The sequence below is a fragment of the Eriocheir sinensis genome, chromosome 12 (genome assembly GCF_024679095.1).
Source record: "Eriocheir sinensis breed Jianghai 21 chromosome 12, ASM2467909v1, whole genome shotgun sequence".
Taxonomy (NCBI): Eukaryota; Metazoa; Arthropoda; class Malacostraca; order Decapoda; family Varunidae; genus Eriocheir; species Eriocheir sinensis.
Window position 1 is genome coordinate 1,546,232 of NC_066520.1, and position 26,142 is coordinate 1,572,373.

General features: G+C 41.3%; 1 protein-coding gene across 3 annotated transcripts in view; it reads right to left on the minus strand.

The window, feature by feature from the left end:
* LOC126997291 (dolichyldiphosphatase 1-like) overlaps positions 1-26,142 on the minus strand; it is an 86,407-nt gene that overhangs the window by 19,301 nt on the left and 40,964 nt on the right. For all 3 annotated transcript variants that reach the window (XM_050858291.1, XM_050858290.1, XM_050858289.1), the window contains 2 exons: positions 9,479-9,657; positions 2,832-2,927 (listed from right to left, as the gene is read on the minus strand). In XM_050858291.1, coding sequence (XP_050714248.1) covers positions 2,832-2,927; positions 9,479-9,657 — 275 coding nt within the window. The remainder of the gene's footprint in view (positions 1-2,831; positions 2,928-9,478; positions 9,658-26,142) is intronic.

The following is a 26,142-nucleotide window of genomic DNA, read 5'->3' on the forward strand; positions in this document are numbered from 1 at the left end:
CCAACTAGTATTACTCCTTTGTTTGCCTTAAGCAATCTCCTCAAACTCTGTATTCTCTGAAATTCTCCAAAAAAATGCTTCTTTTTCTTCCTCAGATCTTGCGTTATTTTTTACTTTTGTCTCTGCCAGTAATTCATTCCATTTCATCCTTTCTTCCTCATTTCTATTTTTCTTGATATATATCCTTACATCCTTCCATTTCTTTTAGTTTAGTTGTTCTATATAGTATGTCTTCGGCTGCCATTTGTGATTTTAGTTTTAACTTAACTGGTCTAGTTTTCCCTTCAATAAATGGACCCATTCTATAAATCTTGTCTACTTCCTCCTCGATACTCTGCCTTTCTGCATCATTTAGGTTCTTGAGCAGGTCTTTGACTGATTTCAGTTCCTCTTTATCCCTTTTTGGTTTATATGTTATATTCTTTTCTTTCATCCCAAAACTAACAACACTTCTTTTTTTGTCCGCTACTTCTCTCACTAATTCTTCATTTTTCTTTAAGGCCTTGACTACCTCTTTCTCCATGTCTTCTTTATCCTCTTTCATTTGCTGTTCTATTACTTCTCTTAGGCTTACATTTGCTTTTTCATTCTCCACTCTCCACGTCTTCACCTCTTCTCTAACTCTTTGTTCTTCTTTGTTCACCAGTTCCTTCAGGTTTTCATTTTCCTTTCTTACCACTCCCAAACCTTCCTTCATTGATCTTTCGTACTTTGCTGCTTTTTCCTTTAGCTCCTCATTTTCCTCAATCAATTTCTTCTCATTTTCCTCTTGTCGTTTTATCCTATTTCTCAGGTCGCTGTGGAATACTCTATTCTGCTCTTCTTCCTCATCCCTTCTCTTTACCATGCTGATCCATTTATCCGGTTTTCTTTCCATCAGTAGCACTCTCTTGTATAATGTCGTCTCATTTCTCGCAAAACCAGAGAACTCAGCTGAAGTACCTCCAGCCTCGTACTCACTTTCCTCCCCGCTGTTGTTGTCTCCTCCTCCTGCTCTTCCTCTTCTGCTTCTTGGCGTGATCCATCCCTGATCTTCCTCCTTCTCACTCATCGTACTAAACTGCACTAATGGAGACCCACCGAACCAACATTAGCGCAGCCCAGGCCTCTGCAACACTACACCAGGTATATTTCCTCCTCTATAGCTGGCGTGGGTCGAGGATTGTGTCTTTTCAACGGTTCGGAGCGGAGCGGCCCAGTTGTTTACTCCTCGACGGCTGATGACTGTGTGTGTGTGTGTGTGTGTGTGTGTGTGTGTGTGTTTACCTAGCTGTAAACACACACACACACACACACACACACACACACACACAGAAGGTGAAATGGAAAGGGTGTGGGGAGGGGGACCGGAAGTGAGGGTCAGGTCATGTCCTGACTGAAGTCCCGACTCTCTCTCAGGACCTCACCTGACCCTCCCTCAGGACCTGACATGACTCTCCCCACTGTCCCTCCCTCCCCACACCCTTGTTTTCATCCTCTTTATCTCTCCCTGTTTCCTCCACTACTCTTCCTTGTTCTCCCTTCTTACATCCTCTATCGGTATTTTCTTCATGACTCACTCTGTCCCTCTCCTCCCGTTCCCCTTCTGTATTTACCTTATTGTGATATAAAAGAAGTGAGCTACGCTCATATTGTCCTTTCTCTGAGTATTCTTCCGCCCCGCCAAACTAATTCCTGCGCGAAGTTCGTATTTACGAAGCAAATGTCGAAAGTCGAAACAAGAATTATAGTATCATTTATTGGGACCGCGTCGTAACAACGAAACGTCATGGGAGGTGTTTATAAGAGTGTGGGAGAGGTCAATAGGAGTGTGGGAAAGATTTGTAAGAGTGTGGGGAGGGTTTATAAAGCCTAAAAATATATAAATAATAAAAAAATATAAGGACGCTACTACGCGGATTTTCACTTATCGCAGGGGGTTCTGGAACATAACCCCCGCGATAGACGAGGGATTACTGTACATTATAACTGCACTGTTCTATTCCCACCATTTCTGTTCCTTTTGCTAGTTTTGTTTCAGTGGTGCACATTACATCTGGTTTAGCTTTGTTCAGACAGTCTTTTAATTCTTACTTTTTTTTATACAAGTCCATCGACAATTGTGTACATTAACCTAAGCTTTTTAGTTTCGCTGACATGTAATACAAGTCTTCAAATAATTTGCTGTAGTTAATTTTTTTTTAATATGCTGCTTAAATATGCTGGACAAAGTGTGGTAAAAGTCCAGGGCAGACACTGTGCAATGCCCTGAAAATTATTGAGCATTGCACTGAAAATTATTGAGCACATGAGTGTCAGCTACATCATTTTCTGTATTGTCTGTATACCATAATACCCTTGTCATTGCTATTGCTTCCTGATTGCCTCTTTGGAGACAATGCAGAAAATGAAACAACGACCCTCACGTGATCATTAATGTTCCATGCATAATAAATGAATATTGACGATCAAGTATGGTAAATGTCCTGGAATGGGTCATGGCCCCAGGACTGAAGCTGTTTCTGATTTCCGGACGACGTTTGTGGTTCCCAGGCAAGTGAACACATATGAACACATCATATTATTTCCCTAAAAATAAGGAGGAAAGCTTTCATACGAGAATCTCCCTTAGAAAACTTAGGAAATGTTTGTTATGTAAAGAATTATGGACTATTTTCAGAAATTTCATCACTAGAAGAAAACCTCATGATGTTGTTAATAACAAAGTGGCCTCTAAACCAGATGCTCCCAGAGTGGTAAAATATTCATTTCAAAATAGAACATAATCTACTTGTCTACTTTTCTGGCAAATCTACATTATATTTGAGTGAGTCAAGGAAATTTCAACATACCTGGAATATGTGACGGCAATGGCTGCTGTGATAAGGCCAACTGCAACGAGTACCTTCCACAGAAATTCCATTACATAGCTACTGATGTGGTGTAACCTGGAAAATATTAGTTAGGTTAGTCATGAAAAATGTTTATCATACATTTTATTGTCACAAAATACTACAAACAGCAATGTGCAGCAAAAATCCACTAATAAAGTTTTAAAATTATAGTCCAGCAAATCTTAAGTGGCGGCTCTTACGTTGACAGCCCGCTAGACCCTGTTGCCACGTCTTCAACTGACCTCACGCACCGTGCCTCTCTCTCTCTCTGTGTGTGTGTGTGTGTGTAATAATAGTAATAATAATAATAAACCTCTAAAAAAAATACACCAAGACTTTACCCCTTGGGTGGTGTGGAAATAAGGTCAAAGTGTAATATTTTAATATTCTTAGTGACCACTCCTTCCCCACTCCCTGGCCATCCCTGCATAACTCACAATGTCAGAATTTGCTTGACGGTCCTGGCATTCCACGTATATATATATATATATATATATATATATATATATATATATATATATATATATATATATATATATATATATATATATATATATATATATATATATATATATATATATATATATATATATATATATATATATATATATATATATATATATATATATATATATATATATATATATATATAATATATATATATATAGGCTTGTCTTTGGAGGGGCCTGATAGTATGGCCCAGCCCGTTGTGGTGCAGGCCAGTGTTTATAATGGCGCCATCTTGCATTAGCTCATGCTGCCCTCCCGGAGCTCATCTTTAATCTTAGAATCTAGAGTCCGGGTTGATAGGTGGTCTGGACAGCATGTGGGTAGTTTTAGGCCACTCGGAGGCGGCTGAAAAATCCCAGCTTAGTGGCACCAGGCAGGGATTGAGCTCGCGTCGTCCAGAACGCGGCGCCGTCACGCTGTCAACTCAGCCACCATAGGTACAGTCTCCATATTTTATCATAATTATGCCATATGGCTGACATTGTATGGCAGATGGCAGACACACACCAAAAAACAGCAGAAATGAGATAATTAAAGCAGGCAGAGCAACTGGCAACTGCGGTGTGTTGGGTTGAGAGGAGCATGACTCAGACTTGAGCTGACAACGCCGCGGAGGCAATGCTGCCATGTGTTGTACAAATTTCTTTGTAGTATTCACTAACAGATAGAGAATCAATCATAAAAACCATATTTGTTTATATACTAGAAAGAGAGAGAGAGAGAGAGAGAGAGAGAGAGAGAGAGAGAGAGAGAGAGAGAGAGAGAGAGAGAGAGAGAGAGAGAGAGAGAGAGAGAGAGAGAGAGAGAGAGAGAGAGAGAGAGAGAGAGAGAAGGGTGTGAGAGGTACAGTACGCGAGTTCAGTTGGAGACAGCACCAGTGCAGGTAACTCTCAATTTACGTGAGTTTGGTTTACACGTTATTTAAATAACGCGGGGTCCAAAATCCAAAGAAATGTTTAATATACACGTTTTTTCACTTATACGCGATATTTTATGGAGTGGCCACCAGATGTCTCACGCAACTGGACTCACACGGCGCCGCGGCCACACAGCTGAGCTCAGTTCTTCCCACGCGCCACTTGAACAACAATACAGTACCCACGCTGCCACGCTACTCAACAATAGGGGTGGGCAGGTACCGGTACCAGTACCAGTACTAACGGTACCAGATATACGGTACGGTACCGGTACCAGACTCCTCGGTACCAGTACCAATACTATAAACTCAACAATAGGGGTGGGCAGGTACCGGTACCAGTACCGGTAGTAACGGTACCAGCTATACGGTACGGTACCGGTACCAGACTGCTCGGTACCGGTACCAATACTAGCCAGTCGCTCATGGTGTCCCTCATTTCTTCCTCACATGAGTGAGACTGAGACTGAGTGCCTGAGTGGATATCTCAGCGATATGGATAGACAGGTAACTCTCGATTTATGCGAGTATTGTGTCCTTGAAGGAGTCGCGTAAATCAAAAACAATGTAAATCAAACAAGAGGTAGGTTTCTATTGAAAAATAAATATTCACTTCATTCAGTGGAGAGAGAGAGAGAGAGAGAGAGAGAGAGAGAATATCCATATCACCGAGATATCCACTCAGGCACTCAGTCTCAGCCTCACTCATGTGAGGAAGAAATGAGGGACACCATGAGCGACTGGCTAGTATTGGTACCGGTACCGAGCAGTCTAGTACCGGTACCATACTGTATAGCTGGTACTGTTAGTTCCGGTACTGGTACCGGTACCTGCCCACCCCTATTTTTGAGTAGCGTGGCAGCGTGGGTACTGTATTGTTGTTCAAGTGGCGCACGGGAAGAACTGAGCTCAGCTGTGTGGCCGCGGCGCCGTGTGAGTCCAGCTGCGTGAGACATCTGGTGGCCACTCCATAAAATATTGCGTATAAGAGAAAAAAACGTGTAAATTAAACATTTCTTTGGATTTTGGACCCCGCGTTATATAAAAAACGCGTAAACCAAACTCGTGTAAATCGCAAGTTACCTGTAATATCTCTCTCTCTCTCTCTCTCTCTCTCTCTCTCTCTCTCTCTCTCTCTCTCTCTCTCTCCACTGAATGAAGTGAACATTTATTTTTTATACAAAACTACCTCTTGTTTGATTTACATTGTTTTTGATTTAAGCGACCTCTTCAAGGACACAATACTCGCGTAAATTGAGTTACCTGTATATATATATATATATATATATATATATATATATATATATATATATATATATATATATATATATATATATATATATATATATATACACAGGTAACTCGATTTACGCGAGTTTGGTTTACGCGTTTTTTAAATAACGCGGGGTCCAAAATCCAAATAAATGTTTAATTTACACGTTTTTTCACTTATACGCGATATTTTATGGAGTGGCCACCAGATGTCTCACGCAACTGGACTCACACGGCACCGCGGCCACACAGCTGAGCTCAGTTCTTCCTGCGCGCCAATTGAAAAACAATACAGTACCCACGCTGCCATGCTACCCAACAATAGGGGTGGGCAGTTACCGGTACTAGCAATACCAGCTATACAGTACGGTGCTGGTACTAGACTGCTCGGTACCGGTACCAATACTACATGGATTTCAATACCTCGAGTTTCGCGATCCTCGAGTTTAGCGCCATGCCTTCAGAATGAAGCAAGCACGAAACTTGAGAGGGTACTGTATATTGTTGCGGCCTGCCCCCATGTGGGTCAGACTTTCTGCTGGCGCAATTATGCTTTACAAGCCGCCAGCATAACACCGAACTCTTCTCTGTCCGGTGGCTACCGGCAAACTGGAGATATTCACATTCAAAATCATCTTAACATCGTGGTGGCGTGTTTGCTGCCAGCCACAAGATATGTGTTAAAATGTCCTTTTTGTCTACAAAATATTGACAAATGGCATCGTTTCATTTTCTTGTTTCTAACGATGACGATGATATTCTCAAACTGGGAAGTTCTTACTTATCCTACAGTGATGCTTTAAAATGGTCTGTGGTGCAACAGTAACACAACAGTAACCTCATAAACTCTATATCCACCCCCACCTGGCAGGGTTACCCAAAGGAAGCCCTGGAAATGGTCACTCCCATAGGCCTATGGAGGTGCAGCCAGCAAAACAGTGGCTGTACCCAGCCCCGCCGCGACTTGCGCAGGACCCCCGATTCTTGCAAAGAATTGGGGGAAATACTTTATCATCTGACACACCAGAACAAGAAACACAAGAATTTCACAAGGTTTGGGGCTATTTCTTGCTTGGTCTAGGGTAATTCTTGACCGGCAGATGATGGCTCTAGTCTCAGTCCTCGTTGTAAACTCGTAGAAATAGCATCCATGCGCTCGTGTCATGTTTTCAGCACTACAGCGTGAGTTCTTTGGGCTTTAACAATATCCCCAGAAAGATGGTTAAAAGAGATGGTGCTGCAAAGAAGAAAACATGAACGGCGGATATGATGCTCGCTACAGGAACGGGGGCGACCCCGGCAGCTTGTATGCCCTCCAGGACGTGACTGACTCCCGTTCACCCTCCAGCTTGGACAATATTTCGGGTTAGTTTCACGTTGGTGGTCAAACATAGTTCCGGTGCCTCAAGAATAGGGAAAAAGTTTTGTTTAATCGGTGCAGCATATGTGGTCATATGCCGGAGAGAGACAGAAGGGGAAGGAATTATAGAAAGGAACAGATCCAAGGAGATGGGACACAACCCCCATTTAATACCTGGTACCCATTCACTGCTGTTTGGACAGGGGCATAGGGTATCGGAAAAGCCGCCCAAATTTTTCCACTCCGCCCGGGAGTCGAACCTGGGCTCTCTCGGTTGTGAGCCGAGTGTACTAACCACTGCACCATGAAGCCCCCTCAAGAATAGGGAAACTGCGGTTGCTAAACCCCGGGGTGAAGCCTAACCCTCAAGCGTAGTCAGCGGTTGTGGGAGTCTCCATAACAACTGTAACACATTGATTAGTGTTTCATATTACAGTAAACCCTTGATATAACGGGCTAATTGGGGGGGAACGTAGTCTGTTAATGCTGAAAGTCCGTTATAAGCGGCGAAAAAAAAAAAAGTAAAATAATACCAACGAACCTAATAGAAGTAAGTATATATTTTCTTTATTATGTATGTTGTGTGCACATTGTTTGTATAGCCGCATAGCACATTTGGCAATGGACTGCGAGGCACTGAGCCTGCCAGGCTGACACTGGGGCCCTGCGGGGGGTCCGTATTGTTACAAGAATGTGTAAAATTTTACAAGTGCGCCAATCTCGTACTGGCAGACAAAACTTTTTTTTTTTTTTTAGTTTTCGGTGTGTTATGAAATAATCCGATAACTGGTTCTGTCAGAAATCATTAAATGATTGACTTTTCAATGCCTGTTGTAAACCTGCCACAGCCTGCAGCAGCAGCAGCCACAAAATAACTCACAGAGAAAGATGTTCAACTTGCTTACTGATCCTGTGTTTCACTCACCATTCGCAAAGACCACAAGTGAACAAACTAGAACAAAACCAGGCAAATTAATGCTTTTCCTGCCATGTATTACACCAGTGCGCACGCGTGGTAGACATCAGAGCGACTTATTTCTGCGAGGAGATATTTCTCGCGACACCGGCCAGTGAACTGTACCACACATGCCGGCGCAAATGTCCCGTCCCACACTGTGTATTTCCACGCCCACACCGAGTGCCAAATAATTTTACTAACCAACCATAACTGACCCTAACCTAACTAACTGGGGGCTTAGCCCCCCTCTACCCCCTAAAGCTTTATCAGTGCCGACATTCACAAACACTTGGCTATTTTCAATATAAATTTACCACCTGGAATGATGCATATGACTTTCTTGTGGAACACATACATTCTTCATTTGAATGGAAACCACAGGAAGGAAAATATTTCATCAGGTGGCCTGAATAAGACTATGGTATCCGAAGGATGGGGCAGCAGATAAAGGGAGGAGGGCGAGGTGGCCAGCAGACGCTATTGTAGGTAACTGAGGCGGGTGGTTCAAAAACTTTTCTCGGTCGGTCCCCATGGATTACTGGCCGTCTGACCTTCTCCATTATATCCGAAATCCATTATAAGCGGGTCCGTTATATCGAGGGTTTACTTTATTTATTATTGCTATTTGTTAGTAAAATAACTTTAATTCTGGAGAAAATAACATGTAAAATGATTATTATATAAATACTTTTTTTAGATATGGCACACATTAATGGGTTTAACATTAATTTCAGTGGGGAAATTCATTTTGATTTATGAGTGTTTTGGTGTGCGAGGAAAATTTTGGAACGAATTAAACTCGTAAACCAAGGTTTGACTGAACATTGATCCCTTTATAAGTACACCAGGTATTCGTTATATGCGATGGTTACATTCTGCAAAAAGCTTGCATAATGTGAATTCACATATATCGAACTTATCATCCCATTAATTATAGGGAGTTATGTTCCACGACGCGTTTTTGAACCCTCTAACCATCTATTCCAGCGATGTTTGACGATAATAAAGCACTAAAGCAACAATAAAGCACATTAGTACAGATAAACTGTAAAATATAATATGAAAATACATACTGGAATCTCGAACTTAAGTTAAAATGTGCATGTTATTTTCTACTATATCACGTATTGTATATTCATATGTGTTTTGAATCTTACTGAAGGGAAATCAAGACATGGATATTATACTCGAAGTTATATGTACCCCATTCATGGTAGAGCTTCTGTGAGTCTGATAGCCCAGAGCTGCTGATTGCTTCTGGGGAGACACACTCAAAGTGTACGATTTAAGCAGATAATTAGCTATCTGAGGATAAACTTTAGGATCAGAGGGAGGAAAAGGTTAATTATAGGCGAGGAAAGTGCAGGAAAACATTTGCATCCGCTGTGCTCTAGCGTGAGTCGGCCACCATACCTCACCAACAAGTCGCACCAGCGCCGCTACTCACATAACAATGATTTTTTCTCGCATAAAACGAATACTTGGCACATTTAGGTTAGTCGCATATGAACGAATTCGCATATTTCGAACTCGCATATATCGAATACCCGGTGTATTGATAAAATACCAAATATAAGTAGAACACTTACCTAAAAATTAAGAAGAGAATTGAGTAGCTGGCAAAGAACCACATCATCTGTGAATGAGAGGATGGCATTCCATACTCTGTGTAGAGTCCACCCCGTTGCAGAGGCCGAGGCTCCGCAATGATGTTCTTTAGCACCAGGTTGATTGCTTCATTTAGTAAAGCCCCAGCAAAAAATGTGATCTGAAAAATCAGTGATTATAATAGAATGTACAAAATAAAACTAGGAAGCTTTTTAGGTTAAAAGTTATGTGTAGATATCTTTCAGTTCACGTGGAAATTGTGTTCCCGGTGAGAGTGTGTAAACACAACTTTCCGCTGCTATAGTGCATATACATGGAATAAAATGTGCATTCTAGGGCCACTTCTTTTCTTGTATATATAAGTGATAAAAAATTCAAGCATAAAATATTAATTCACTCTTTATGCTGATGACACCAGTCTTTCATTAGCCAATGAAAGTAAAGATTCTTTACATTGGAATTCACAACATGAATTAACTTTATTAAATCAATGAGTTAAATCCAATTAATAACACCTTATTGTAGCCAAAACTAATTACAAACTCCCAAAATCATTCAGTTAGGAATTCTATACTTCCACTGTTGTTGAAAGATGAAACAATTCAACATGTTCAACGTGCAAAATTTCTTGGGGTACACATTGATGAAAACTTAAATTGGAGTTATCATGTTTATGAAGTATTTTTGAAAGTATTAATAATTACTGGTATTCTATACAGAGTCTGCCATCAACTTCCTACAGAAGCAATGCAAACAACGTGTGTACTACACATTGTGTTGCCCTCGCCTAATCTACTGTATTTCTGTAAGGGATGTACATGGCCGGGTGTCTTTCTCAAACAGAGTCATGGCAGCCCAATATAGAGTCATGAGATGTACACTATGGGTAAATTTCACTCTACTAGCCATGTACAGCCACAGCTGAATGTCTTGACCCTCACACACACTAATAGTTTGATGAGTTTCAGTCTCCACTGCAACACGCTTGGGGACCCCAAGGGGGTTTTTGGTGGGATGGCCTGGCAGCACACGGCAAAATATTTCACCCACAAATTTTCTTTTCCCTGCCATTATTGTACCTCATTGGCTTAACACGTTAACCGCGTATTGGGCCGCCAGTGCACCGAGCAGATGTTTCACTTGTTGCGTACTGGTACATCTGTGGCCCGAATGTCCCTTTCTATAAACTTTTACAAACACGATACACGTACATAAAAAAATTGTGCGTAAATTTGTATTTATTATGACGGTAGATGTGTTGCAATGGTACCAGGTAATCAGTTACACATGATAAGGTAATAAGTATATATGTAAATAGAAAATACATATAAAGTTTGGTGACATTTCACTTCCAAAATGTAAGCATTGCATTATGTAACAGTAATCAACTGTAGAGGAAAATTCCCCTCATAGCAAATAACGTAAAAAAATAAATAAATGAATAAAAATTCCCAATAAATGAAAATTTTGCTTTCATATCAGAATAAAAAAATAATGCTCCAGATCACTACTAATGACTTGGAACATTAAATTATCCTAATGTTTGATTTATTGCAGTGTATTTTGCTGAACTGTAGAGGAAATTACCACTCAGCAAATAACATAAAAAAAGAAAAATTCCTGATAAATTAATATTTTGCTTTCATAACTGAATAAAAAATAATGTTCCCCATCCTGCTCTTTATCTGTTTCTGACTCGTCACTTTCTTTGGAGCGCTCATCATCTGGGTCACCTGAATTGACAAAAAAATCTTAATCATCTGAATCACCAGATGAGGTATCCGATTGTCCTCCGTAAAAGACAGTCGGGTTCATTTATGTTGAAAAGGAGAGAAAAAAACATTATTAATAATTTTATGTACAGCTGATCAAAATGTACAATATTGTATTGATACTACAGTACCCTCTTGAGTTTCGTGCTATCCGAGTTTAGCGCTTAGTCCTAAATTCTTACCATCGCGACTTTCGCGCATTACCACCACGAGTTTCGCGTTCCTTTGACATGTACGGGTCACGTCTACCAACCGTCAGCGTCATGCGTGCTGCCTTAAAAGGCAGTGTCCAACCATTGGGGCTATGGGCAATCGCGGTTGCCAGTATGCCCAACCGGGAGCGAGTTGTTGGTTCTCCTTATGAATGGAAATCGGTTGTGAGTACTAGCGTGGGTACGTGGGTACCAAACGGCTGCATGTAAACAAACAGACGATGGCAGTGGCTGAGGAGTGAGAAGCAGTGGAAGATGGCCCACCAAGAGATTCGTAAAATAGACTGGCAGAGCTGCTTTGCTTACTACTTGATTAACAAGATAAGAGAACACCCCGTGCTGTGGGACTACAGTCCAAAAATCTTTTCCTCAAGTTTATGAAAATTGTTTTCCTTTTCTTCTTCTTTTGACCTGTAATGCACGGCAGCGACGGTGAAAAGTAATAGTGAAAAGTAGCAAAAGGGCATAGAAAAGCAAAATCAGGGAAAGGAAGGGACAGAAAACACCTAAGTTCAGGGTGAAGTGCATATGTAAGTGTGCACTGTTAAGTAACTAAGGGCTACTTTCACAGTCACTTTGTTTGTTTTGATCGTTACCAATGGCGGCGCCGCTGCGATCGTCACTTAGTATTTCACGTGAAACTGGCCGATGGGGTAGTGGCTGCTGCAGACGCAGCGAGAGATGTTGAGAGTGTATGGTAAGTGCGGGGCTAGGCTAACCCCGCAGCCGCCACTACCCCATCGGCCAGTTTCACGTGGAAATACTATAGCAGCGATTGCCACTATTGGTAACGATCACAACAAACAAAATGACTGTGAAAGCGGCTGTAAGTGCATGTTGTGAAGTATAAAAGTGTGGAGGAGGAGGACCTAAGAAGTGATACAAAGTGTTACAGGTCAAAAGAAGAAGAAGAAGAAGGTCCACTACACTGGCCGGTGTTGCAAGAAATATCTCCCCGCTGAAATCAGTCATTCTGCTGTCCACCAAACATGCGTGCTGTAGGATTACACAGCATTAAAAGTATTAATTTGCCTGGTTTTGTTCTAGTCTGTCCGCTTGTGATCTTTGTGAGCGGTGAGGGAAACAAGGGAACAGTAAACAAGCTGAACCTCTCTGCGAGCTATTTTCCGGCGGCGGCGGCAGCGGTTTACGTTCAATAGCCATTGAAAAGTCAATCATGATATTAGTGATTTCATGATTTTTAACAGAAAGAGTTAGCAGATTATTTCATAACACACAGAAAACTACCAGAAAAATATAGGTTTGTCCAACTGTCCCACGGGTGACCGCAAGCGACCGCCCTTACTTTAGCAGACGACACCACGTGGATCACAAGCGTGTATTCAGAACTGCCAGCCAATTGTAAGGCAGCCGCCTTCAACTGTGGCTTAAAAACGATCTGTTCTTACTTCCTATTTTCTGCTTATTAACAAGATACGTATTACGAGATAACACGGGAGTAAAGTCGAAAAAATTGTGATAACAAGGGAGTAAAGTCGGAAAAAGTCATTATTTTCCATGGGTTGGAACCAATAAGCGCTTTTACATGGATTTCAATACCTCAAGTTTCGCGATCCTCGAGTTTAGCGCCATGCCTTCGGAATGAAGCAAACGCGAAACTCGAGAGGGTACTGTAACTCATAAATGCATCATAAAAATTACATCAAATAGTGGAACAAGATTATATCATCAATGTGTCACGAACTGGTACATATATGCGCCAACCCATGCCTGGTACAATGGTGCACCAATACGCGACAGAGGGAAAAAATACTAGTGGTCCACGATTCGGTATATATTTGTACCATGGATTTTTATGCTCTCCACTACAGTACTCCACTACAATAATCCTCTCACAATGATACATACATCCTTTCTCTGCAAAAGTCCGACAGACACTGGCGTGGTAGCATCGTGAAGGTTCCGCAGGGCAGGCGAAGGCACTGAGTTGCCAAACGCGGTTGACGTGTTAAGGGGGTATGCGGCACCTGGGCCCTCCAACAAAACTATCTGGAGTAATGTGTTGAAACTTTGCAGGTAAATAGGTATCGATGTTGCTTACTTTTATGTGTGAAACAGAATGATGTATATATACTTTTATGTATACATATACGTATACACATACGTATACGTGTAGCGATACTTTATTTTTTTTTTTTACAGCAAAGGAGACAGCTCAAGGGCACAAAAAAGTAAACACCAATAAAAAAAAGCCTGCTACTCGCTGCTCACAAAAAGAATCCAAAGAGGTAATGCAGCACCATTAATATTTAATCAGTATTTTTCTTATTTTGGCTGTGAATACTCATTTGATATGCCTAAAGCCCTATGCAAAGTATTTTTAATTTTTTTTACAAATGCAATGGCATACTGGAATTTTTTGGTTATGCAAGTCGAACGCCGCGTAAAATCATATTATTCATCACTTTTCCTCTTATTGCTCCTAATGCCTTTACTTCATCTGCAACATCAAAGCATAGGTCCTTAGCAGCTAGTGAAAGCAATATTCCATGGTTATTTCATCTAACTGTACAATACCCTCCTGAGTTTCACGCTTGCTTTGTTCTGAAGGTATAGCACTAAACTTGAGGATCGCGAAACTCGAGGTATCGAAAACACTGAAAAAGCGCTTATTTGTTCCGACCCGTGGAGAAGCTGACTTTTTTGTCCTCCTTTACTCCCTTGTTATCTCAAAATACGTACCTTTGAAAAAGCAAGAATACAGGAATAGAGAACGGGTCGTTTTAAAGTCACAGACAAAGCCTTTTGATTGGCTGAGCTCTGAAAACATGCTTGTGATTCGCTGGGAATTCAATGACATCATCGCCGGCACTCGCCCAATCAGCGACCTCACTGCCTTAACCCTTAAATGCTAATTCGGGTGGAAATCACCTGAGCGCCATTTTTTTTATGACGTCACTTATGACGAAAACGGTGTGAGAAGCTGGAGGTCCATGTACCTTTCCCCTCCACCTCCCTCTTTCTGTCAGTAGTAGTGGCGTCAGTCGTGACGCAGCGAATTTGCCGCGATCTTGGATTTAGGGTGTTTTTTACCCATGTGTAGTACAGGTAACTCTCGATTTACGTGAGTTTGGTTTACGCATTTTTTAAATAACGTGGGGTCCAAAATCCAAATAAATGTTTAATTTAAAGTTTTTTTCATTTATATGCGATATTTTATGGAGTGGCCACCAGATGTCTCACGCAACTGGACTCACACGGCGCCGCGGCCACACGGCTGAGCTCAGTTCTTTACGCGTGCCACTTAAACAACAATACAGTACCCACACTGCCACGCTACTCAACAATAGGGGTGGGCAGATACCGGTACCAGTACCGGTACATACAGTACCAGTACCGGTACATACGGTACCAGTACTGGTACATATGGTACCAGCTATATGGTACGGTACCGGTACCAGAATGCTTGGTATCGGTACCAATACTAGCCAGTTGCTCATGGTGTCCCTCATTTCTTCCTCACACGTGTGAGGCTAAGACTGAGTGCCTGAGTGGATATCTCGGTGATATTGATATTCTCTCTCTCTCTCTCTCTCTCTCTCTCTCCACTTAATGAAGTGAATATTTATTTTTCAATAGAAACCTACCTCTTGTTTGATTTACATTGTTTTTGATTTACGCGACCTCTTCAAGGACACAATACTCACATAAATCGAGAGTTACCTGTGTTAATGTACTATTTATCGCATGGGTGATAATTACCCATTTTTAGCATTTATGCAACTTTTTTGTTGTTTTCAGTTGATGTATACAGTGGTGTACCGAGCGGGGAAGCCATGGGGCCATGACCCCCCCTTTAGCAAAGAAAAAATAATAATGAATAAACAAATATTACAGGAAAATAATAGGATTATGTATATTAGTATTAAGATTACGAATGTGTGTGTGTGTGTGTGTGTGTGTGTGTGTGTGTGTGTGTGTGTGTGGAGTTGAGAGCTTAGTGGCACCGACTGACCGAGTTATTTCCCTTTTGGTTTTGGTTTAAGTTAATGGTAGGATATAAGGTGTGCTCTGAGTGATAAAAAAAGGAAGGTGCTAAATGATGGGTTCATAAAATTGTGTGTAGAGTGCGATGTCAAGCTGTCAACTGAAAGCGGCAGAGGGATGTTTGTAGCGGGAGCGGGGAGACAAGAAGAATTGGGATGGTTCTGGCAGAGAGAGAGAGAGCACGAAAGTCGTAAGTGTGCCTTCTCTCCTTCTTGCCTCTCAGATTTACTTGATTTTAGGTGTAAGGTGCTGTCAAAGTGATTGGAGGACTATATAATTATACTGTAGAGACACCAAGTGAACTTGTCTCGTGACAGTGGTGAGTATGTAATGTGCTTCTGTATTATGACGGGGAGAGTGGCAGGCAACACGAGACGTGTATGGGACCTGTAAGGTCGACCTTTTGCCGCTATATTACCACCTTTAATGACCTTTTTGTTCTTGACAGTGGACAGTGTAGAGTGGCTGAGTGACTTGTATGTTCAGCACTTGAACAATGGAGCTGCTGAGTTGAATAAGAGCAGGTAATCTATTTTGAGAAACATTCATTGACGACTGTTGCTTAAATTACAGGCTCACGGAGTAGAGGGTAAAGTTTTGAACTGGGTCAAGGCGTGGCTTAGCAATAGGAAGCAAAGAGTGCAAATCAATGGTAAAAGATCTGACTGGGGATGTGTTACGAGTGGGGTCCCACAAGGTTCGGTATTAGGTCCACTTTTGTTTATTATTTATATCAATGACTTAGACACAGGAATTAGTAGTGATGTTAGTAAATTTGCAGATGATACCAAGATCGGTAGAGTAATTGAGTCGGATCAGGACGCTAGTATTCTCCAAGGTGAACTCAATAGATTATACTATGGATAAATGGCAGATGGAGTTCAATGTAGGGAAGTGCAGTATTCTGAGTGTGGTAGGAACAACCTCTCACATAACTATTGCTTAAATGACACTCTCATAAGTAGGTCTGGAGTGCAGGGATTTAGGGTTAGTGAGCTCTGATCTCCGTCCAAGGGCACAATGCACTCAAGCTAGAAATCGAGCTAATAGGGTACTGGGATTTATTTCAAGAGGGAAGCAACAGAAGTCTTCCTTAAACTATATTTAGCATTAGTTAGACCTCATCTTGACTATGCTGTTCTGTTCTGGTCACCCTACTATAGAATGGATATCAAAATGTTAGAATCGGTGCAGAGGAGGATGACTAAGATGATTCAGGGGTTGAGAAACTTGCCATACGAGGAAAGACTCAAAAAGTTAAACTTGCATTCTCTAGAAAGGCGAAGGGTGCGTGGAGACATGATCGAGGTTTATAAATGGATGAAGGGCTTTAATAGGAGACATTCATATTCAAGGTTTTTTGGAGAACCGGGTAGGACACGAAATGAGTTTAAACTGGATAAATTCAGATTTAACAGGGACATAGGCAAAATGGTTTACAACAGGGTGGTGGAGTGGAATAGCAGTCATGTGGTGTGGTGAGTGCCAATACAATTGTACAATTGTCACATTCAAAAATAGACTAGATAAATTCATGGACAGCGATGTTAGGTGGGGTTAGATACACGGGAGCTTAGGGTCAAAAGAGCTGCCTCGTACAGGCCTACCGGCCTCTTGCAGACTCCTGCGTTCTTATGTTCTTATGTTCTTATGACTATATAGGCTCACGTGGCCGTAGCCTATTCATGTTATCCGTATAATATTTTCTGACCAAAAATTCCAAATTTCTGAAAATTATGATTGATAGACTTCACTTTCTTTTTATGTAGTACTTTTTTTCTATAGCGTGTGTCATTTCTTGAATTCATGAGCTTGGAATTTGTGCCTTTCCATTCTTTACATATTTCCTCCTTGGTCACAAAACGCCAGAAAACGCATCACGTGCGTACTCTATCTGGTGTAGGAAAGTCACCACTGACTCGCCTGATGCCCCGGATAATTCAGTTAATCAGGTAGGTAAATAATGAAATAATGATTAAGAATAATTACTGCAAAACACGTTAGGTGAAGAATCAGCAGCCAAGCCTAATCTAAAGCAATAAGTGACCCAAGTTTTCTCATGAGTTTGGAAGTGCTCACTTCAGTTCTAAGTGTCACTAAACTCTTGCCAGAAAAGCTGCAGGGGTCACAACAAGAACTGATAGGTGCTCTTGGAAGTGTAGCTAAACAGAGCTGCATAGATGCATTTCAGTCCTATCGTGATGAAAATAAGTTCAACCAACTTTTTGCCCAAGCTGAGGAAAGGTACGGAGATATCATCCAGAAGCCTTGAACAATCAGTGGTCATCATAAACATAATTAAGGTTAACCCTCCAACAGCAACTCTGCAGGAGTACTATCAAAGAGTTATTTTTCTCCCATTTTCGGACACTGCTATAGCACAACTCAGGGAAAGGTTTGCATCTAAACACATTAGGAGTATTTTGTTGGGAAATCTTGTTCCCTCTCTTTCAGTTGATACTGATTTTATTGAACTGAAGGAGGCAGTTGAATTTTTTGGAAAATTTCTTGATGGAGATGCAGATCTCGTTGAAGATGAATATCTACGGGGGAAGAGATATTGGAAGCGTGGTGAATCTCATGAGAGGTCAAAGCAAGTTGTTGAGACATTGGTATGTGCCAAAAATTTGGGCACATATCCAAATTTTTCCACCTTATTGCAATTTTTTCAACCCTACCTGTTATCACTTCCACCAATGAGCGATCCTTTAGTGCCCTTAAATTGCTTAAAACATACCTTAGGAACACAATGAGTGAAAGTCGTTTAAATGGACTGGCCTTACTTTGTCTATTGTGACACAAATCTTGATCATGAAGTCCTTGATGAATTTGCACGTAGGAACAGACGCATAAATTTGAGGTAAACCAGTTTCAATGTATTGTTGTTAACAGTAACTAATCTAATTCATCTAGTTAATTTTTATTTTATATTCATAAAATACCTGACCCAGTTTCCAAGTATCTTGTAAAAATATGTATTACAGAGCAGCAGCCTGTATAAACGAAGATTATACATGTTATATGAATATAACATATTTTTCCTTGCCAGTATATTACTTTTTTATCAGAACATGTAGTTCTAAAGTAAGCAGTGTTGTTTCGAGGGTAAATTTTTTGCAGTCCAAATTACAGAAATGAACAAGATTTTAAAAGTAATGTTAAATTCGCTCAAGTAACATAAAATTAGTACTTTAAAGATTATTTAAAATCTTACAGATTTATGTTGAACTTATATGCTACCAACAAATTTCTAAAATGCACAATGTATTCAATGTATTATTTGACGATTCAGGGCTGGAGGCAACAGAACGCTTAGCCTCAGACCTTACTATTATTTCCGACTGGGGCAAGAGGAACTTGGTGTCCTTCAACGCCTCAAAAAAAACAGTTTCTCCACCTATCTACCCGACACAATCTTCCAAACAACTATCCACTATTCTTTGACAAAACTCAGCTATCACCTTCTTCAACACTAAACATCCTCGGTCTATCCTTAACTCAAAATCTCAACTGGAAACTTCATATCTCATCTCTTACTAAATCAGCTTCCTCAAGACTGGGCATTCTGTACCGTCTCTGCCAGTTCTTCTCCCCCGCACAGTTGCTATCCATTTATAGGAGCCTTGTCCGCCCTCATATGGAGTATGCATCTCATGTGTCGGGGGGCTCCATTCACACAGCTCTCCTTGACAGAGTGGAGTCAAAGGCTCTTCGTCTCATCAGCTCTCCTCCTCATACTGATAGTCTTTTACCTCTCAAATTCCGCCGTCATGTTGCCTCTCTTTCTATCTTCTATCGATATTTTCATGCTGACTGCTCTTCCGAACTTGCTAACTGCATGCCTCCCCTCCTCCCACAGCCCCGTTGCACACGACTTTCTACTCATGCTCATCCCTATACTGTCCAAACCCCTTATGCAAGAGTCAACCAGCATCTTCACTCCTTCATCCCTCACGCTGGTAAACTCTGGAACAATCTTCCTTCATCTGTATTTCTTCCTGCCTACGACTTGAACTCTTTCAAGAGGAGGGTATCAGGACACCTCTTCTCCCGAAATTGGCCTCTCGTTTTGGACACTCCTTTGACCTCTGTTTGGGAGCAGTGAGTAGCGGGCTTTTTTTTTATTTTTTATTTTATTTACGCCCTTGAACTGTTTCCTAAGTTGTAAAAAAAAAAAAATGTATATATATGTATCAATGCGTGTATGTATAAAAAATAATAAATTTACCCTAGCGATCTAACCCGAATCCTCAAGCTGTATGGGATCCCTCAATAATATATATATATATATATATATATATATATATATATATATATATATATATATATATATATATATATATATATATATATATATATATATATATATATATATATATATATATATATATATATATATATTGGCCCCCCCCTTTTCAATTTTCTGGGTACGCCACTGGATGTATACCCGACATTGGTGGCCTAACTCTGGTTGGACCTGTAAAAGTGGTGAAAAGGGAAATATCAGCAGTCATGAAGACAAAAGAAAATCGGTCTCGAGGATCATCTGCCTTCTTGTACACAAAAGACATGACTCTCCTTTCCTATGCGTCACCAACAACCGAAAGCACAAATAAACCAGTACCCCTATTGTCAACAATGCACAACACAGGAAGAGTACCAGATGAAGGAAAGCCTGAAATCAGTGAGTACTACAATAAAACTAAAGGAGGAGTCGACACCTTCAACCAAATGACCTCCATCTACAGTTCTTCAAGAAAAACAAGAAGGTGGCCTCTTTGCCTCATGTATGGCATTATCAATGCAGCAACTCTGAACTCCTGGGTAATTCATGCAGCCAACAAGAAAAGTAAAAATGAGAAACCCCTTATTAGGCAGAAATTCATGCAGGAATTGGCTGTTGAACTCATCACACCCTGGGTGTCAAGCAGGGTACGCACACCACACCTGAGGCAGAAACTCAAGCTTCTCCTTTCCTTAATCTTGAAAATCCCCTCACATGGCAGAGCTGCAGACTCTGCAGGCCAAGTAGCAGCTGAAAGTGCCAATACCCTTGAGGTGCCAGTACTGTCCCAAGGGAAGTGACCGGAAGACCCGCCACAGGTGCCACATGTGCCAGAAAAGCGTATGCCCGAGGCACTACTATCCTGTGTGCACTGAGTGTGTGCACCTGAAGGTAACTGATATTAGTTTTGAAGAAGTCTAAATGATGATAAAACATAAAGTTTGGTCAATTTACAGGGGCTAAAAAATATAAAATATATAATAATTTTTTTTTTAATTTTAAAACATTTACATAATAAAACGACATATAACTACATATATAACAAATATAACAAACAACATATAACAACATAAAACATCATATAAAAATATATAATACAAAACAACTCAACTTTCGTGACCAGAAATTTACCATTATTTTACGCCATCCCCTACAGCAAACCAAGTGTCCCTGGAAGCTGTGGCTGGCTGGAGTAGGGCTCTCAGGACTCAAGTGCAAGTCTGCAGTAGCTGAATTGTTTTCTCAATATCAGAAAATACATGATTTTTTTCATTAGGCATATGCAAATTTAGTGTTTTTGGTTACTGTTTTCAATTACCCATTACATGTTTATTTTTACCAAACAAAGGAATTTTTTTCTGATGTCATCTTGAAGGTAAAGTGTTAAAGTTTCTTTCTATTTTTTGAGAATAAAAAAAAATTGATTTAAACTATTTTTGTTTATTTTTTCAAAACATGGGTAAAATCTACCCAAATTAGCATTCTTGTGTGTAAACACCTCCTTAGCATTCCAGGGTTAAGGCTGTGTCACACTGGCCGTTTTCCTCTAACCATTGGGGCTACGGGCAACGCCCGTACGCCCATCCAGGAGCGAGTTGTCAGTTGTCCATAACCTGGTGTCACACTGGGCCTTTTTCTTCCCACCGCATTGGTGGCAGGTTGGGCAACCAGCAACAACTTTTCCGGGTGTGTGTCACACACAGCCAAGGTCGGTTGCCTGTATGAACATGGCACAAAGCACTTGCCCTGTATCAACATGGCGTCGTCTGCTAAAGTAAGGGCTGTCATGGCTTGTGCTGCCATTACCCAAGTTATGGACTTGTTGCTGCAGTTAAATGGAAGGAAGAAGCTGTTGTGGGTGTGGCATGCCTGTGGTTCTTCCATGCCAGTTCTCATTGTCACCACTGCACGTGAGCGGCCAACCCACCCATCTTGACTCAACCACATAAACACGTGGATCGAGTAACAAAAATCACACACACACACACACACACACACACACGCACACACACACACCAGACTCATTGTAAACCATGGCAGATGCTTTCTCATAAACAGAAATGGTTTTGCCATTTCCTAGAGTGTGTTAGAACTTATTTGGTGAGTGGTTCATACAAACCAAACATACCCAATGGCAAGAAGAGAGCAGTGTTAAAGACACCTGCTCTCTTCTTGCCAAGAGCCTGGTTTGGTTCATGTGAGCCACTAACCAAATACGTTCTAACACACTCAAAAAGAAGTAGTTTCTCTTTGTCAGAAACATCTGCAATGGTTCCTAATGAGTCTGATGTGTGTGTGTGTGTGTGTGTGTGTTGTTATTCGACCCGTGTGTTTATGTGGTTGAGTCTAGATGGGTGGGTTGGCCGTGCACATGCAGTGGTGACAATGAGAACTACCATGGAGGAACCACAGGCATGCCATCCCACTCCATTTAACTGCAGCAACAAGTCCATAACTTGGGTAATGGCAGCACAAGACACGACAGCCATTACTTTACCAGACGACGCCATGTTGATACAGGGCAAGTGATTTGTTTAAGTTGTGGATGTGGATACGGGCAACTGACCTTGGCCGTGTGTGACGCGCACCCGGAAAAGTGGGGTTGCCAGTTGCCCAAGCTGCCACCAACGTGGTGGGAAGAAAAAGGCCCGGTGTGACACCAGCTTACGGATAAACACGACCTCACTCCCGGTTGGGCGTACAGACGTTGCCTGTAACCCCAACAGTTGGACGAAAATGGCCAGTGTGACACTGCCTTGAGGCAGTTAGGCCGCTGATAGGGTGAGCGTCGGTGATGACGTCATTGGGCTCTTGGCGAATCCCAAACGTGTTTTTGAAACTGTCAGGCAATCGTAAGGCAGCTGCCTTCAACAGCGACTTCAAAACAACCCGTTCTCTCCCCGTTTTTTTCTTTTTCCAAGGAACGTACAGTACCCTCTCGAGTTTCGCGCTATCCGAGTTTTACGACCCAAGAGTTTCGCGGTTAGTCCTAAATTCTTACCATCCCGACTTTCATGCATTATCACCCCGAGTTTCGCACAGCTTTGACACGTACGGGTCACGTCTACTTGCCATCGGCGTCACACACGCTATCCTTAAAGGTAGTATCACACAGGATGTTTTCCTCCAAGCATTGTGGCTATGGCTAGAGAGAGAGAGAACGGGAAGAGAGAACGGGTTGTTCTGAAGCCGCAGTTGAAGGCGGCTGCCTTACAATTGGCTGACAGTTCTGAAAACACATTTGTGATTCACTGGGAGTTCGATAACGTCATCGCCGGCGCTCACCCTATCAGTGGCTTTACTGCCTTAAGGTGGTGTCACAATGGCCGTTTTTGTCACAGTTATCCGCAAGCTGGTGTCACACAGTGCTTTTTTCTTCCCACTGAGTTGGCGCCAGCTAAGGCAACCGGCAACTCCAACTTTTCCGGGTGTGCGTCACACACAGCCAAGGTCAGTTGCCCGTATCCACATCCACAATGTAAACAAAGCACTTGCCCTGTATCGACATGGCGTCGTCTGCTAAAGTAAGAGTTCTCATGGCAGTAGCAGTAAGTACTAGTAATACATAGCTACCTGAGAAAAAGTTGCCATTATTGGCAAAGCAGTGATTGCCACTTTGTTTACGTTTGCTGAGAAGTTTGGTGAACAAACATCCGCTTTACTTTGAGTGCCAGTGTACCACTAAAACTCCACTAGCCAGTAAACAAAAACTGAACCTTCACCTTATAAGATGCAGGGTGATTTTCTGGGTCTGTTTTTCTGGAAAAAAAAGTGCATCTTATAAGCCGTCAAATACGGCAGTCACCTCTTGATTAACACGAGTTTAAACAACACATTTTTGATTTAAGACGAGTTTATATTTCAGGAAATACGATTAACTAAAGCGATATTTTCGATTTAACGCGTTTAATCCATGACGTCACGCGCACCCACACTACTTCTGGTGGGAACCACGCTGAGACTCTAGGGGAGAAAAGACCTCTGTGATAGTGAAAGTGACTTTTTCAAGCTTTGAAATCGGTGTTGGTGGTGAAGACAGTGACATCAACAACATTGAACTCCAACCCCTCATCTTATCAGGAAGGCTGAGCCCCGTTATTGTGCAACCTCAGTTTGGTGGCCATCCTGAAGTTCAGTCTCATTACGGTGATGGTGGAAGTGATAATCAGGCCCCTGAAGATGCATCCCACCACCCTTCAGGGTTATCAAGTTGAAAACACGAGGGTAATGAAGGGGGTTTGTAATGGGGTCGAGTACGTGGAGGGGAGAGCGGCTGCCAACCACAACATACGCAGCACTGTGAACACAAGCTTGCTCTGACCTAAAAGTTACTGCACTTCATCACATCACCACAGAAACACCACATGACGTAGAGACTTTGGGTTTGAGACAGACTGAAGAGGAAGGATGGATTAAACGAATGCTTATAAATCTAAAGCTACTGGCTTAGGTAGAGCCGTGAAATTGATAATAGAAAGTGACCAACTTTGGGGAGAGCGTCAGAACGTCAGAACGCGGGGTGAGGAGGGTCGGTGGCCAAAGCAAATGTCAAGTGTTGAAAGTGAAGTACAAATGTAAATGAAATGAGAAAGTGTGTTTTTGTAGTTTCCGTGACCTACTAATGCATTAATAATGTGTTTTTTAACAAAATCCCCAAAATAGGCAGACTTTCCCGGTGTCCAGGAACGTAACTCCCTCTATTACTATTGCTTCTTATTGGGAAATTGTTAAAATAACGCAATTTTAAATAACACGACATCTCCAGGAACGTAACCCTCGTGTAAATCAAGAGGTGACTGTACTTGTATATCTTTATCCTTACTCATTTATATTTTGAATTTGACATTACTCGTGGATTTTGCAATGATGATGAACCTTATGATGAAACTGTGACTTTGTTTTTCCTCCTTTGTAAATAAGGGTACACTAAGTACTCTATCCTCTAGAACACCTTTTATGTGTGAAAGTGTCACTGCAAATAACCAAAATGGAGCAATGATTTCCTTAAGGTAAGTGTTCTAGAGCATGAAAATACATATCACTGACAATACCACTTACACGTGATATTCTGATATTCTGTGAAAAGGAATTGTGCCACCAGCACACCAACATAGCGGGGGACCAGCAGCTTTTAGTGTCTAACTTCACTTCGCCAAGTGCCGCGCACGCCATGATGGCTGCAGCGAGTGACATAAATAACTCTGTGTTTCCAATATGTGGAGCTTTGTCTGCATTCTGATCACACTATCGTGTTCACGAGAAATTTTCCTTCGCAATGTAATGGTATATTTCTGTAGTCAATGAACAACTGTTAAAAATAGCAGGCATAAGTAAAACATTTTATAAACATCTTTTTAACATCTTCACAGTTCAACTCATCGTAATACCATTTTCTTTTTTGTTTGTCGAGTTTTTACAATACATCTTAATTTTACAATAACTGCTGAGTCTGATGGTGTCAACCAAAACTGGCTATCTCATATATGAGGAGAACTATGGCATATAATATAGAAACATGTCTCACTCCAGCATGCAAGATGTGGTCTGACACGGGTGCCTGCGAGAGCGGTGCAGCCAATCAGCTGCAACCTTACCAACCTGCCTAGGCACCAGGAACCTAGCTTAACACTAGATTACTATCGTTGCTGGAATAACGTGGTTACTATCAATGTCCGGAATTCCGGACAAACTTTGCGGTCATAAAAACACATATAGGAATGGTACAAAGATCAATTACAAAATTTACTTAAACTAGAAGACATTCCTAATTCTATGACCTATAAACTTAACATTACACTAAAACAACATTATGAAAAAAAAGAAATAAGAAAATGTGTGAAAATTAAAAAAAAAAACCCTGCCTCTCTAACCAATGCTCCACTGCCATCACTGTGTTGCCTGACAGCGATGAGTTGTGCCACACGTGGAGTTTACACGTCCCCCGAAATGCTCCTGCCTTGGTAGCCCTTAGCCGCACAGATACTATGTCATATTTTCTTGGTATGTTATATTTTCCATCCTTGTCCAAAATTTTGGACAACAGGCGCACCTAACATCACTGCAGCCAATCCAGGATTCAGTACGTTTCCTAACTAGAAGAACGTAATGTTATAATTGTATTTCGTAAAGAATCCTTATTACCAAAAACTAACTAAAATACATTGAATAAACAACAGAACAATAATATGAAAATATGTATAGCTACCGTTGCCAGGTCATCGTACTCAGAGCACAGCATTTACCGGTTTCTGACGCCTAACTATTGCCAAGAAACATCAGGATCTAACTTTTAACGATAACTATAAATTAGTTTCGTTATTAGAGCCCAGAAGACAGTTTAGGGGTAGGAAGTCGGGAAATATAATCGG